Source organism: Phyllostomus discolor, chromosome 4 (assembly GCF_004126475.2).
Source record: "Phyllostomus discolor isolate MPI-MPIP mPhyDis1 chromosome 4, mPhyDis1.pri.v3, whole genome shotgun sequence".
Taxonomy (NCBI): domain Eukaryota; kingdom Metazoa; phylum Chordata; class Mammalia; order Chiroptera; family Phyllostomidae; genus Phyllostomus; species Phyllostomus discolor.
Window position 1 is genome coordinate 193,717,665 of NC_040906.2, and position 15,617 is coordinate 193,733,281.

Consider the following 15,617-nt stretch of genomic DNA (forward strand, 5'->3'; position numbering starts at 1 on the left):
GTAGTATATAAATATTATAAAAAATCTCTCCTACGTGGATTCTCTCTATACCAAGTGCCACAGCCCAGAACAACCAGTTTCCTAAATGTTCTCCAGGAAAAGTTTCATATACACACAAGCACTCATATTTATATATATATTTTAAACAAATGGTGTTATTCTATACATCACATGCCCTTCAACATCTTCCCTTCTCCCCATGTGTAACTTACATTGGACCGTGATGCAGTGCATCTTCTGCTTTTCTGTTTGCCTTGGCAGCCGGGGAGCTCCGAACTTATTTACTGTTGCAAGGAGCCCTCTGCTCAGATGCTGATCATGGCCCAAATTTTCGGGTTTAATTTGTCGCTCTTTTTAAAAAAAAATTTGGGGGTGGTTATTATGCCTTCTGTATGTGAGTTATTGAAACTATTTTAGTGAGTAGGATAATTTAACAAGTATGATTAATAGATGAGATATAGCTGATCTTATGCAGCAGATATTGTCCAATGCTACTCTGAGTGTGTATAATTTTGGCACTTTGGAAGTTGTAAATATCAAGATAACATTTGCTTTTTCAATATGGCAATTGGTACTGAAGTATGCCACAGACTTAGTGTAGTTCATAAAATTGGGAAAGCTTTAACCTAGTGGGCACTGTTTGAAAAAGAAAAAACACACTAAAGATTCTGTGGTTGAGCCCCGGCTGGCATGGCTCAGTGGATTGAGTGCCGGCCTGTGACCCAAAGGGTCGGGGGTTCAATTCCCAGTCAGGGCATCTGCCTGGGTTGTGGGCCAGGTCCCCAATAGAAGGTGCATAAGAAGCAACCACAGATTGATGTTTCTCTCCCTCTCTTCTCCTTCCCTTCCCCTCTATAAAAAATAAGTAAATAAAATCTTAAAAAAAAAGATTTTGTAGTTGACACATTTAATAAAATTTTGAAACACGGGGTGATTTTTTTTATAAGCGATGACCATTTCATCCTTAAGATAAGCTCTTGGGTGTGGGTTTTCATCTCTGTTGGTGTAATTGCACTAGTTTTTTTCTTTGGCACTGTATTTAAATAGAAAATATACTTCATGGTTTTTGTTGTTTTCTCAGTCTGCAGTGTTTTCTTTGAATGCTATGAATATTAATCTCATTACCCTTGGGACTGCTTATCTTCCAACCCCAGGTGCTTCCCTAAAACGTGGATTCACAGGTGGGAAATCCCTGGAATGTTCGTTCAACCATGAAAGCGGTCACATAACAGGTTTATTCTTGTTCACTATTGTATATAGAATTCCTTAGTAGAACAGTATCCATTTTCTTCGTAAGGAGATTAGGCCTAGGATATATCTGTTTGGAAAATTAGATTAAAAGTGACTTTCGGTTCCTGAGAATGATTAATTAGTGTTCTGGATTACCAGTGATACTTAAAAATTATTTTTGGAAGCTGTGTGTGCATTTTGTTTTCATTTTCTTGCATGATGGGACGTCCAGGTATTCGATTGTGGCCCTCGGCTGTGATCCTTGTAGACGGCGATGAGGTGAACTGGCCCATCTGCCACTATCAAGTGACATTAGTGCTAGGATTCCAGGCACTGAGTTAAAAGAGCTAGAAGTAGAATTACTGTTCTTAAATTCTTGCATTTGTTAATGGTTACCTCAGCCAACTGTAGCTTTTCATCTTCTGTAGATTGTCAGGATAAGCTGGTCTGGAATAACCATTCATTCATTCATCATTTTTTCACAGTGAAACTTTTTGAAACAGTTTCAACTCACATTGTTCTGAAGTGCTCACTTTCATTTTGCTGTCAACATAATGCAGTCTAGCTCTGGCGTCAGCCCTGGCAACACTGCCATGGCCAAGATCATTGCTGACTTTCTCACTGACCTCTTTCTAGGCCTTACCTCACGTTGCGATTCTGTGCCATTTTACACAGACAGTGTCTCCGGTACGTGTCCTCATCTTTTGGTGTATCACATACTTTTAATTTTATTGCTGCAGTTGGCTCTTCCTGCCCTTTGCTTTTGTTGGCTTTCTTCCCTTTGTTCAATAGCTAACTAATTTCCCAGAGTTCTGCCCTCAAACCTCTTTCATTTTCATTTGATGAACTCTTCTTTGGACTCTGAAACTTGTCAATTTGCTGATGACTCCCAAATCTGTACGTCATCATCTCCAGCCCTGATCTTCCTTGATCTCAAAAGTTTTTAAATGGTAATGTGTTTTCCTTAACCCACTGTATGTAAAGTGTTCCTTGAACATGTAAATGACATAAAAATTATTCCTAAGATATTTTTTATTTTTTGTTTACACCAAGTCGGTGAAATCTGGCATGAAATCTACACTTTAAGCTCATCCCAATTTGTAGAATCCCTGTTTAGCCACCATTCAGGACGGCACAAGCTTTAACTTCTTAGTGTAACTGCTTAGTGGAAATTGAAGTTGGTTTCTTAGACCCTTTAAAACCCAAATCCATTTCTCTTACTGTATTCTGTCCTTTGGTTAATCTTGTCCAGTTACCCAAGCCAGAAATTTAGGTATCCTTTTTGAATATTTTCTATCACTCCCCACATCTAATCAATCAAATACAAGTCCTATTGCCTCTTACTCATATATTTTTTGTCTTATTGCTTTTACGGTAGGTGTTTTTTGAGCCACGAAGCCATGTAACGGACAAGGAGGCAGGAGGCTGCTGTGGGGGTTTGTGTGGGGAAGAGGCGGGGACAGTTAGCCAGGCTCTGAGATGTCAGAGCAGACTTTCCAGAAGCGAGCGTTGGCAGACAGCTCTGAAGGAAGTGTTGCCGTCTCCTGGACAGAGAGGGGCGTGAGCCTTATCAGCGGGAGGAAAGAGAGGGGTTGTTCCCAGGGACGGCTTTGGCACGTGCCAGAGACCGCACAGGCAACGTGGAGATAAAGCCTTACATTCTAGCGCTGAAAAGGAATGTGGTGAAAATGGCTATGTGGAGAAAAGTAGTTCAGGCAACGTGGAGATAAAGCCTTACATTCTAGCGCTGAAAAGGAATGTGGTGAAAATGGCTATGTGGAGAAAAGTAGTTCAGGCCAAAAAGAAAAAAAAGGGAGAAGAGGAGGAAACTCAGGAGTCATAATAATTATATTATAATCAAATAGAGAGAGGATTGTCCTTTGAAAATATGAGTTTGTTCTGTAGTATCAGCAGAAGAGGGTAAGGACATATATATGATGGAGGCACCTTTTTTCTGCCTTAATACGAAAAAGAAATTTTGGAATCTTAGGCGCTGCGAGGGAGTTCTCCATTGTGTCAAATGTTCATATACACAATGGGAAACACATCCTTATCAAGTATTTATAGACAGAATCATTATAGTGGTTTTTATAATGATTGTGCTGCTATTAATGTAACACAGAATCATTATATTAATTGATTGATTATGTAAAAGTAGGCTAGAGGCCCTCTAAGGTTCATCTCCAACCTAATATGTTGAGAATATCCTTTGGTATAAAACTGAAGCAATTCAGAAAGTTTATAGTTTAATCTTAAACTTGAAAATATTGGCAAGAATATACTGCTTAATAAATAATCCTAAACTCTCTCTTATATCTATTTTCTTAAAAGATACCACAAATAAAATTTATACATTCTGTACTAAAATTATTAGATTATAATTTCTTAAGATGTCAGAAAAAATGTATTACTTAGTTTTTATATTCCTTAAAGAGTATCTTGTAACATACAGATTTGAGACATGAAGGTATATAATCATGAATATAGTTTATATTTATTTGTTCAAAGCTCTGGTCTCATTAAAATTACTATATAAATACTAGTTTTAACAACTGTTGTTATTAGGGGTTTGTATGAAAGTCTGCCAACGTGGCCTCAATATTTATATTATAGATCAAAATGTTTTGAAAAGAGCTTCTTCTCAGCTGTGATCTTTGTTGTTTTTAAAATCTAAAATGTATTAAAGTTATTTTCATCTAAAGTAGTTGAACTAGTTTCTCTTGCCAGTTTTTTCCCTTTTTTATTAAAAGATGAGAAGTTCTCAGAAATGAAGATCTATGCATAAGTAAATAAAATGAAATAAGATAATTTTTTTTTCCTGGAACTGAGGAAGGCAAATTAATAAAAATAATGTCCGTAAATGTTAACGCCCTAATGATCCTAACACATTCCCACCAATGATAATGGCCTATTGTTGAAATTATTCCTTTGCCCCAAGATAATTATAGATTCTTGATACCATGCATTTATTAAGTGATATAACAAAATGCTAATTTTAGAGTTTGAGTTTTTCCTATGTTTTCAGTAAATTCAATGAGTGGAACCCAATTAAGGGAAAAAAATGCTCAAGACCTGAATAATATTTCCATGAATAAGGTAATTAATTTGTGATTGGCTGATTTTATGCTTTTAAGTTTACAGAAATCTTATTGCTCAGGAATCTTGACACAGGCAGTGCAGGTGTTTACATGAATATAAAATTAGCAACGATATTTATCAGTAATTAAAATCTAGTGCGATGTATAAAACCTGTTTGTCTTTGACTAGCACGTATTCCAAGCTAATGAGACCCCAGAGAAGGCACAGAGTGTATGCCCCTTATTGGAAGGGATGATGGTATTTTTCTGATCACTGTCTGTGTGTGGGTTAGCCAGTTTCAGCTCAGTGAAGAAGCTGCAGAGCCATGGTCTGAACTTTTTTTTTATCATGGCTAATTTTTCTTTAATTTTATATCACTTCTACAAATACCCTGTATTAGGAGTGAAGAAGATTTATGGGTGTGGTTTTAATTTCTGGCATGGGCCCATAGAGGGTGTACATATTGTAAAAAGCTTCATGTTTTGTTCCTGGTTGTCTTAGTTTTAGATCTCCTTTCCAGTTATGTCTCTTTGCTTTCTTGCGAATCTGACATCACTTTTACTATAATAAATTTCCTTTTTTTATGTGATCTTTTGTTCTTCTAACCCTAATCCCAAGAAGCAAAACTGATATATTTTGAGGGAGTTGGGAGAAATGTTTCTTAATTTCTGAGTTATGTGTTTGTTTTCTTCCTGCTCAGACAAGTTCTTCTGCTTATGGCCAAACTCCAACTGTTTTATGCACTAGTGACAGAAGGTTGTTTTGGAAATAAAATGACACAAATCTACCCCTCTCCTCCATCCTCTCAAGGAACTCTGTAACTTCCAAAGTTTTAATCCTTTTAACTGGAACTGTTTTTTTTTTTTTTTGCTTTGGGAAAATTAAAGAAACACTGATACAATACCCCTAGAGGAGATCAATTTTTCCAATAGGATAGTAGTTTTATTCTGAAGATGAAACATAGCCACCCTTAGAATTAGGAGAATAAATATAGGTTTGACTTTATCATATAGATTTCCCCACATGGATTATGTTTACAGCTGTGCAATGTATCATGGTATGTGGTTCTTAAACAGATGTTATGTGATCAGGACGTTTTTGACCCTGTGCCCAGTTTAGTACTTTTTGGCCCTTCCTGGGTTCACACAGACAAATGTAATGTTCCCAGCCCCCAGAGCCCCTCTGTTTTAGTCCCCCTCTCGTCCCGCATAATCAGACAGCTTTAGGGAAAAGAATTTTCCTGGAAGATTGGTTGATGCATGGAGGTCAAGTGCAAGGCAAAAGTCAAAGGTGCTGAGTCAAAGGGCCCCCGTCTCTGTCAGGGAGTGATGGGGGTCTAGAGAGTAAGATACACACGTGATCGCCATGTTGGAAGGAGAAAAGGTTCATGGAAGAAGTGGGGAGGAGGCCTTAAAGGTAGAAGTTTACATTTTGGTTTATCAAAGTGGGCTGAGAAACAATGTATCATAGGGGAACTGCCCAATGTCTAGGTTCAAGTTTAAACTGTTGCATGGGGGAAATAAGTTTAATTTTGTTCGGAGAGAGAGTGGGTTGGGTTTGAATCGTTTTGATGGGAATATGGAAGTTCTTGTTTGTTTTGTAAATGGGTTTTGTTAAAAATTTGTGTTCATTTTGCTGAAGTGTTCCTTCAATTAGATAAAAATTTGTATTACTGTATATACTTTTACGCACATGTGTGTACACCTTTTACAATTGATTTGCATATAACACTGAGTTTGTGGTATCTGTGACTCGGCATATTTGTGGCCTAGGGAGTGAGTTTCATCCTCCTCCTGAGAAGGGCACAGTCAGCGGGGAATTTTTCTCCTTCACATGGTGTCACAGCTGACTCTAGTTCACATTTACGTTTGCAAAGGGGAGGCACATGTGAGCGGAAGCAGGGGCCCCCGTCACAGCAGCACACGTTGAGGGGGAGCACAGCCCTTCGGAACTGTGTACAACACTGAATACTTCAGTAAAAATCTCTGATCTCGCTCCTTTTGTGCCATGATAAACAAACTCTAAAACGAGTATTTAAAAAGTCTCTCTGACTAGTTCAAATGGCTCGCGTTGATATGTCCTTTTGGATCCAGAGATCTAAAATGCAGAGTTTCATACTGAATCAGGCTTGTGGTATAAAGTACCAGGGTGTTTAAAATTAGCTCTCTCTTGTCTGAGTGATTAAAAGTTTAAAAACATGCATTTTATAACATGTGATATTTAGATTTATAAACTGTTCATATGCTAATAATAATAAAAATTATAAAAATAAAGAGAAAATTATAACTAGGTATATATTTAAATATACATTCGGTTATATATCAGCCATACATTTATTTTTAGAGACCTTATTTTTATTTTTCCTAACAGGTTTTTAGTTATATTTTTTCATAGTGTTTTATTTAAAAAAATAACTATCATTATATAATTCTTAATTTTTCAGAGGAACCAACTTTTTCATCTCAATTTCTGTAGATATCAATAATGAACTCAAACCTAGCTGACAGAGATTTCTCTGAAGGCCTGGACACACACTGGTACTAGTGATCATCAAATTGAATTCTTATTGTCATGTAATTCTTTCCTTGAGGATACTGTAGTTTAAAGAATTATTTTTGTCTACCCTCATTACTATGCCTAATTTTGCTTATTTGGTGCAATAGAATTATGGCTTATTTTTTAAAGGAATGTAGAGGAATTCCTGCTGTGACTTCAGTAGCACAAAGGGGAGGGGCTCGAAGGGGCAGTGAGCCAGGAGTGGTCTGAGCTGCCCCTGAGCCTGGGTCTGGCTGCCTTTGCCGGGAAGTGGGCGACGCCACAGGAGCATTGACTGCTGGTGAGGGGAGGAGGGGGAAAATTACCTCTTTAGAAAAATTTATGTCAAAACGGTGTTCGGTGGTCCATCATATCGAATCAACATACCTTTATTGAAAGCTGATTCTTCAGCACACACACTCCAGGGGCTCATTTCTCTTATCCTGTGAACTTGAAAACTTTTTCCTGTTGATCTTAATATGGGTCATTGAACAGATCTGTTTTACTTGATTAAATAAATGGTAACAAGACTTAGGTCAACAACTGCTATTTACTGTACTTAAGAGTTCGCTTTGTCAAACTTCCACCTCCTCTACAAAATTAAGAAAATTAGTGGTTACAATGTAATCTAATTCGGTTTAGCCTGAAAAGTTATTGAGGCATATCTTTTCCTACCTTCTTAACCTTTGTTATTTGTTGGAAGAATTCCCATACATGTATGATGAGTCAACATTTCTTTTGCATAAGCCCAGTAAAATCAAAGCATTATTTAATTTAAAATGTTATAAATAATGTATGTGATAATATTCTCTCCTTAACATTTAATTGGAAACTTTTTTTCTCAGCTCACCAGAAATGTTACTAGGTTTTTCTGTGGCTGTCTGGTATTTGAGCAGAGAGGCAACTAATTAGAATAATAGAATAGCATGATTGTCATTCCTGCATTTTTAAATTTAATTAATTAATTTTTAATTGTTGTTCAAGTACAGTTGTCTCTATTTTCCCACCACCACTTTCCCCTGTGCCACCCACCCCTACCTCCCACACTTGATCCTTTTGGCCTTGTCCATGGGTCCTTCATACATGTTTCTTGATGACCCTTCCCCTTCCTGCATTTTACAGGTTGTTGTAAAAGAGATTTTTCTTTATAAAAGAAGCTGTACCCCAAATATATTATATTACTAAGGAGAACATCCAAAGTATTCCTTAAGGCAACTTACATCTAATTATCCAGACATTTCTTTATTCTCCACTATAATTCCAGTCAAGAAATGGATGTTTTTGAAAGTTAAGAAAACCTCTCATACATAAAAATTCAAACTGCCAAAAAATATATCATTGGTGGCTTTTAATTTGACAAAATATTACAAAAGAATTTCCTGGAGATTACTTCAAATGGACAACTAACTCCCTTAGAGTACTGAGAATCCAACAAAAGAATGCCCTAAATTTTAAATACCGTATTTTTCAGACTATAAGATGCACTTTTCCCCCAAATTCGGGAGGAAAATGGGGGTGCATCTTACAGTCCGAATGTAGCTTACCTGGCTTGCTGTGGGGGTGGGGTGGTAGTGGAGCAGTGTCACTGGTTATTAAATATTTTATCACATTTTTTTTGCTTCAAAATCTTTTTCCTATTTTCTTTCTCTAAAACCTAGGTGTGTCTTATGGTCCAGTGCATCGTTATAGTCCTAAAAATATGGCACCTTCTTTTATAGGGACACCTGTTCCTAACATTCACATATAAGTGGTGGCTATTTACATATATGTCCCAACGTGGTGGGAAAATGCAAACTAGTTCATGAATTACTCGTGTTTCCTAACTGGGGAAACAGTCAAGCTGGTTCAGTCTGTTCTTCCTGTCCTGTATTGCCAGCCAGCTTCTCACCTTCCTTCCATTCCAGTCTCGGAGAGGGCCGGAGGGAAAGCTCACCCTAAGAAGGCACACTCCACGGAAAGAGGAAACGCTATTGCTTAACACCAAGTTTGTAGGGCTTTGTTCTCGTTCTTGGTATGCTCAGAACTGAGGTAATCTGCTGTGTGTCACTCAGGGTTTTAGTGAACTAACATGTTTCACTAGATCCTTGAAGCCTATTGGACTTACAGTAGTCATGTCTGAATTGTAAATCTGCTCACATTGGTTCTTCATGAGATTATGGCATGTTTTTGCCCCCCTGTATTTTCATGGACAGCTCAGAATGGAAGCTTCTCCAAAGTAAATACTTTGATGTCTTTTTTTCACTGTACCTCATACACGTGCCACGTAATAGATGCCCAAGTAAAGGACAGATTATATTACAATTGTTAGGCGTTCTGAGGGACTGTTTCATCTGCATGAACGTAATTGTGTTTATGATAATATTATTGCTATTGCCTCAGTAATCTTTAACAAGCACTTACCATGTGACAAGGACTATACTAATTATTTTACCTCTGCTGTTTCATTGAATCTCAGCACAAATCTATGTAGTTGGTGGTATTATTAAAATACTTTATATGTAAATGGATGAATTGAAGGCAGGCGAAACTCTTGCCACGGGTCAGGAAGCGAGTTGACTTCTGACTTCCCACATCGCCATTGACTTGTTTGCTTCTTCACCAGCGGTCCTCCCAGGGTCTCCTCAGTGGTACATTATTAAAAGCTACAATTTTTACTTCTGTTATATGTGACAGTGTTCCAGTATCCATGATTTTTTCAGGTGTAGTACACTTGTGGACAGTTTACTCTGATGATCCATTCTTCATTTGGTTGAAAAATTAACCAAGAGCATGAGGGAGAGACCTCAGGAGAAACCCATCCGACTTTGCGATAAACTTTATTTAGTTTTAATGTTAAATTTTAACTTTTAATCCCTTTTCAATATTGACTCAACTGTCAGTGAAGTGATAAATCTTCTACCTCGTTTCACAAGAGGGCAGCACTTTCTTTTAAAATTTAAAGTGTGACTCAAAAATACATTTAAATTAACTTTTTCTGTCAAGTTAAGCTGGAGTGGTATGGAAGGACTGAAATCTCTCTTTGGAGAAATTTATGGGTCCGATAAGTGCTAAATGTTCGGAGTAACTTAGGATCCCTTCAGAAAATGGAAAGATGATTAAAATAACCCCTAGGATTTTTTGTTTGAGAGTTGAATTAGATTAACTATTTCGGTAATTTTGTAAATGTAGTAAGTGTCTGCCAAGATCATGGCTTTTTAAAAATATTGTAAAATCACATTAAAAATGTACAATTTTAATAAATTCTAATTGTTTTATTCTAGCCAGTGAAAACTGTTGAGCAATGGTTGTGCATTTATCATCCTTTAGGACATTTGACAGACCCATAAATTCAAATTTTTTCTCCTTCTCTCGATGAGCATTCTTCCTAGTGGTGTTAGAGGGCAGGACAAACAAATTGACAAAACAGCCTGTGAACAAAACCAGGCAGCATGTAAGTAAAGTACAGGATAGTACAGCACAGGGTTGGTCATTGGAGATGACAAATATGGATAGGAAACTGCTGAATGGGAGCTACCGTCCAGGGCTTTCAGTAGAGGGTGGAAATTGAATCGGACCTGAATGGCTGGATAAATTTTGAATTGATAGAGAAAGAAGAGGCTGTAATTTCACGGAAAAGAATTCTACCAATGGAGAAAAAGTAATGTGTATTGGAGAAAGGCAGGAAACCGTATCCTTTAGAATATTGTGAGGAAATCATGTCTGGAGTGGGTAGCAAGGCCACTAGCCACATGTAGTATCTGCATTTAAATTTCAATTGGTTAGAATTTAACAAAACCACAGTTTAGTTTCTCAGTCACACTAGCCACATTTCAAACATATAATAGCCATAATGCTCTGATGGACATCAAAGATAAAGAAGATGTCCATCTTCTTTAAAGATAAAGATGATTTCCATCATCTCAGGGAGTTCGATTGGACAGGACTACACTGCAGCTTAGAGTGTTTTGGGCGGGGATGTGGAGAGCCATTAAGAAAAGGCAGAAGGGCTGATACGACTATACTGAGAACTTTTGAATTTAAAAGCGGTAAGCAGGGAATGAACTTTGTATTTATTATTATTAAGTGTTTTCTATGGACCAAGCACGGGTTGCCAGACCTAAGTGTCCTAAAAAAGTCACAGTTGGTCAAATATATGGTGACGGTGAAGATTTGGCTTTGGGTGGTGGGCACACAATGTAATATGCAGGTGATGTATCATAGAAATGTACACATGAAATGTATAGAATCTTATTAACCAATGACACCCCAATAAGTTTAACAAATTTAAAAAGCTAAAAAAAGTCAGTTAATTTACGTTTGAATTAGCTACTATTATGCTAGTTTTAGAGGTAAAGAAATAGAGGATGAGATAAACTAAGTGACTTTTTTATTAAAGTAGGTATTGAAAATCATTTATTTTGGTTTGTCACGCTAACGGGATACAGAAGATAATTTGAGGGTAGAGAGACAGGCATTAAGAAGGACCGCTTGAGGTGATCCTGCTAGGAGATGAGTGCGAGAAGTGAAGTAAGAGTGTCAAAAACATCCAGATGTGGGGGTGTTCAAATGGTTGGTAGTTTGGGTGTGCTTACTGGTGGTTCCTCATTGTGCAGGGTCTCGGCGTTTTAGGGGGTCGCGAAGAGATGGTCTATGAGGCGGAGATTCGGGAATCCGGTGGTTCTGCCCCGGGTGTCTGCTGGTGTCAGGGGCCGCTGAGACCTCTGGGACGCACAATGAGCAGGATGGAGAAAGTGCTGCCACTTCAGCAACTGTGTCACTCATGTGGCGGATATTTTGCCATATAATATTTTTAAATAATTAGTGGTTGGAACATTTCAATAATTTATTTACATTTTTAATCTGTTGCTACTGATAGCCAGTGTTGACACTTAACGGGTTATTATAAGCATTTTGGTAAAAATATGCAGACATATTAAGGAAATATACACATGCTTCTCAAAACACTCTTGTGTAATAGTGATGTTTTTCAGAGTTTTTGTTAATGATTTTGGAATAGATGAAAACTTAGTAGAACCTTCAATTTCAATATTAGAAAACCCAATGCACTTGGAGTATTTCATAGAATTGCATGAAAGTCTTAATTGTGGTATAAATAAAACCATCCATGAATTTTTTGAAACCGATGGCCAATCTGTGATAGAGTACTTTCTGCCTGGGTGTCTGGGTGGATGTCTTTGTGCCTGAGAGTATCTGAGCATTTGCTGAAGTGTCACAGGATCATTTCACAAAGAAAAGGCAAGGTCCAGATGGAGGTTCAAGTGTGTCTTTTTCTGGGTCAAGCATTTAGAGAAGTGTTACAGTTGAAATCACTAGTCAAGTCCCTTGACTCCATGAAAGATAAAACAGGGCTGGGATGTAATAATACAAATGAACAATCTAGTTGTTGTATTACTTTCCCATATTACTGAACAGGCTCTACATCACTTTTCAGACTATCATAGTAACAGTGTTCATAATTTCAACTGATTCATAATTTCTAGAGAGAAAGTTGTATTCTAATTGATTTAAATTCTTGACATTCTGAGCTATAATCTTTTTTATACGAGTTTGTACTATTGGCTATAAGGTAGTGAAGAGGCATTTAAAAAATTCCACAGCTAAGAAGGCACCACCAGTAGCTCTGGAGGTACAAATAGAGATGGGGCAAGAGGAGTCAGAGAATATTACGCTTCAGAATATTTTGTATCAACATTTAGGTTGCACTAAATTTTCTAAATCAGTTTCATAATTTTTAATTTTATGTTGTCTGTAGCGTCCCTAGTAACATGCGCTGTGTTTTGAATCCACTGAGTGATGACAGATATGAGACTCGTGAGTGTGCACGTCACCAATGGTCATTCCATCTGGTGGTCAAGGCGGGTGTGGATACTTTTGGTGAAAGTGGCAGTATTATTAAAAAATTGGGTCAATTTTATTGTATGCATCTTTAATTAATTACAAAGGTATCTCCGAAGTACTATTAGTCAGAGATGCAGGTTTTATGCAATAGGTTTTAAGAAAAAGGTTTTGTGCCATAGGGACATCACTTGGGTTTAGCCTTCCAAGGTTATGATTTTGTTGTCAAGACTGATTTTATAAGCATAAATACTAGATTAGGTGGTGTGCTTTTAAAAGTTCTGTTACTACAGCCACCTCATACTCGAATTTTAAAGTTAAAACACCTGCCAGAACAAATTCTAGATTTAAATTGTGCTTTAAATTCCTGGTTTGACAACATTTAGTGTAGGGCATCAGATTGTAAAGCTCCTCCTGTGAGAGAAAGTCCCAAATAAGAACGAACCCCATCTCGGTGTCCAGTGGTTGCTCTCCTTTAATATTCTGTTAGAGTGACCTTCAGAGCACATCAAACGTGCCTTCTCCTGACATGATAATCAGGACAGGGTCCATGCTGTGTTCTCTCTCACTATGGTAACTTGGACCATGAATGAGATTGCTGCGTGTCCCCCAGTCTCTCTTGAGCCATTGAGTAGATGCTGGGACTCTCGCTCTGCCAGCTGCACTGAGTCCGGCCTGAACGATGGAACCATATTTCAATTGCCTTGAAGAAATCGGGCTCTATAGTCTGTGTGCGTGTGTGCGTGCATCAACTAATCTTATCAACATCGCAAAAAATGTCATACCGTGGGATGTCATGGTGTTAGATGAACATGGCAGCACTGGTTTCCTTGGAATGAAAATGACTTAAACTATACAGTGTAATGCCTTTTTAGACACAGTTATTTCTTAAATAAACTGGAGTTACTAGTTACAGAGTAACTTAGGAGAACAAAAAGGCTTTGTCTGTGTCTTCTTTAGAAAAGTTGACCATTGACCAGCCGCCCACGGCCGCTGAAGGCTTGCTTCTGTCCAGGGCTGATTGGGTAGAATGTCAGGCCATCTGCCACTTCAGAACTGCCGAATCTCTCAGAGACAAAGATGATTGTCTCTGATGGCATTTACCTTCAAATCTAATGATGCCACCATTGGGGGAAGAGATATCTACCTAGAAAGATAAACGTGTTTTGCTTGAGAGTTCTCCATCTGTTTATTGATTTAATTTTGTGTGGAGTATGTACCATGTGCTTGTGATAAAAATTTCACACAGTATGAAAGGTTTAAAGTGTCCCATTGCAGACACACAGATCTCTAGTCCCTGTCTGAGAAATAACCACCTTCTACCTCCTTATATATCTCTCAGAAATATTGATAGTACTTATCATTCCATATATTGTGCCTTTATGCATCCATGTCAGTATTTTCTTACTGGACATATACATATATAACTATATATATACATATATATTAGAGATGATTTATTATCACCACCTTTCTTTTCCATGGGTGAACAGCATTCTGTTGTGAGAATCTAATTTATTTAAAAAGTTACCTATTGATGGACACTTAGGTTGTTTTTAACTTTTCACTATGTCACATAGAACTTATTGAGCATTCTTGTGCATATGTCTGCACATATGTTTACAAATTAAATTCCTCGGGATAGAATTTCTAATTCAAAGCTTATATGCATTTTAATGTTTGACGAATATTGCTAAATTATGTCCAGCCCCAAATTTGGCGGATTTTTAAAAGTCAACTCTACTGCTTCTAATAATCTCCAGGAAATGTACTGGCTTAACTTAATTCTGTTGAACAGAGGAATTCTTCTCTTCTGTAATCAGCCTATAGATTTTATTATGAAAGGCATAATGCATTGTCTGGGTCCGCTGTACAGTTGACTTGAAACTTTTTGGAAAGAAAAAGCCATCACAGAACTCATTGCTCAGAATAAGCAAATGAGGAACGTGATGTAAACATACAGAAAGTAAATATAACTGAAGATACTTAGGAACGCACGATGACGATGGTCTGTGACTTCGGGGAGCTGTATTTGCAAGCATAAGTGGTTCGTTGTGTAAGTGTATCGACTGGTTATTGGTGAGATCAGTGAAGACGCATCATGGGTAACGTGTTCGAGAAGGTTGGGCCCTGGACATGCAGAGACTTCCAGCCGGGAAGCTAAGCAGACAGAGGGCAGGAGCACGCCGCCGAGCTGAAGCGGTCGGTCAGCTCTGAGCGGAGTGGCACGCGTCGGGGGAGCTAGTGTTACAGACAGAAGCGTGGCTGGTCTCACGGGGTTAGTGTGCACTTCCTCTGCTTTCGCCCACTGCCCAGTGGCTCGAATTCACACTCAGGTTCCAGGTGCAATGCCCTCCTGGGAAGACTCCCAGTTTTTTACTCGTGAAGGAAAATGGCACCTTCAGTTTTCATTTATCTCGACGTGTTTGTTGATATTATTAAAATTTGTATTTTAATCCGGGCCTTAAGTTTTCTTAATCTAGGTAGCTGAGGAAGGTTGGGAAACGCCGTTAGAAACCTTTGAGAACTTGCCCAAAATCCCTGTGTGGCTTCGCTGTGTATCCCACAGGCGTGGGCTGCAGGTGGACACCGGGCAGCGTGAGGCTCGGCCTCCTGAGGTGCCTTCACTCTTGTCCCGCGCTGCGCATTTCTTAGGAAGGACATGGTTTTTGGAGCATTAACTTGCCTTGGCATTATTTTTAGTCACCTGAAGAAGTGCTCTCTGGATCATTAAATATTCAGAAGGTTGCCGAAGGCTGACCCTGCACCTGGTTGGCTAATTCAGAAGCAGATCAGCTGGGGTTTTCTTCCTCAGTCCTTACCCCACCCATCCACTGCCTGCAGAAGAAAAAGCTCTTTGTGCCTTTCTAATGCCTAGTAGGGTCTTCTGGCTGTAGGTTATGGGAATATATAAAGTGTTGAATTTTTTCCTTATGAAT

At 38.2% G+C, this 15,617-nt stretch overlaps 1 protein-coding gene across 6 annotated transcripts in view; it reads left to right on the plus strand.

Moving 5' to 3' along the window:
• The window catches only part of UTRN (utrophin), a 504,099-nt gene that overhangs the window by 322,518 nt on the left and 165,964 nt on the right, over nucleotides 1-15,617 (plus strand). The window contains exons 1-3 of one of the 6 annotated variants that reach the window (XM_036024846.1): nucleotides 5,118-5,125; nucleotides 10,299-10,304; nucleotides 12,811-12,818. The exons of the other annotated variants lie outside the window; for them this stretch is intronic. Coding sequence (XP_035880739.1) covers nucleotides 12,813-12,818 — 6 coding nt within the window. The 5' untranslated portion in view covers nucleotides 5,118-5,125; nucleotides 10,299-10,304; nucleotides 12,811-12,812. Of the gene's footprint in view, nucleotides 1-5,117; nucleotides 5,126-10,298; nucleotides 10,305-12,810; nucleotides 12,819-15,617 lie in introns of those variants that run through there. 6 annotated transcript variants of the gene reach the window in all.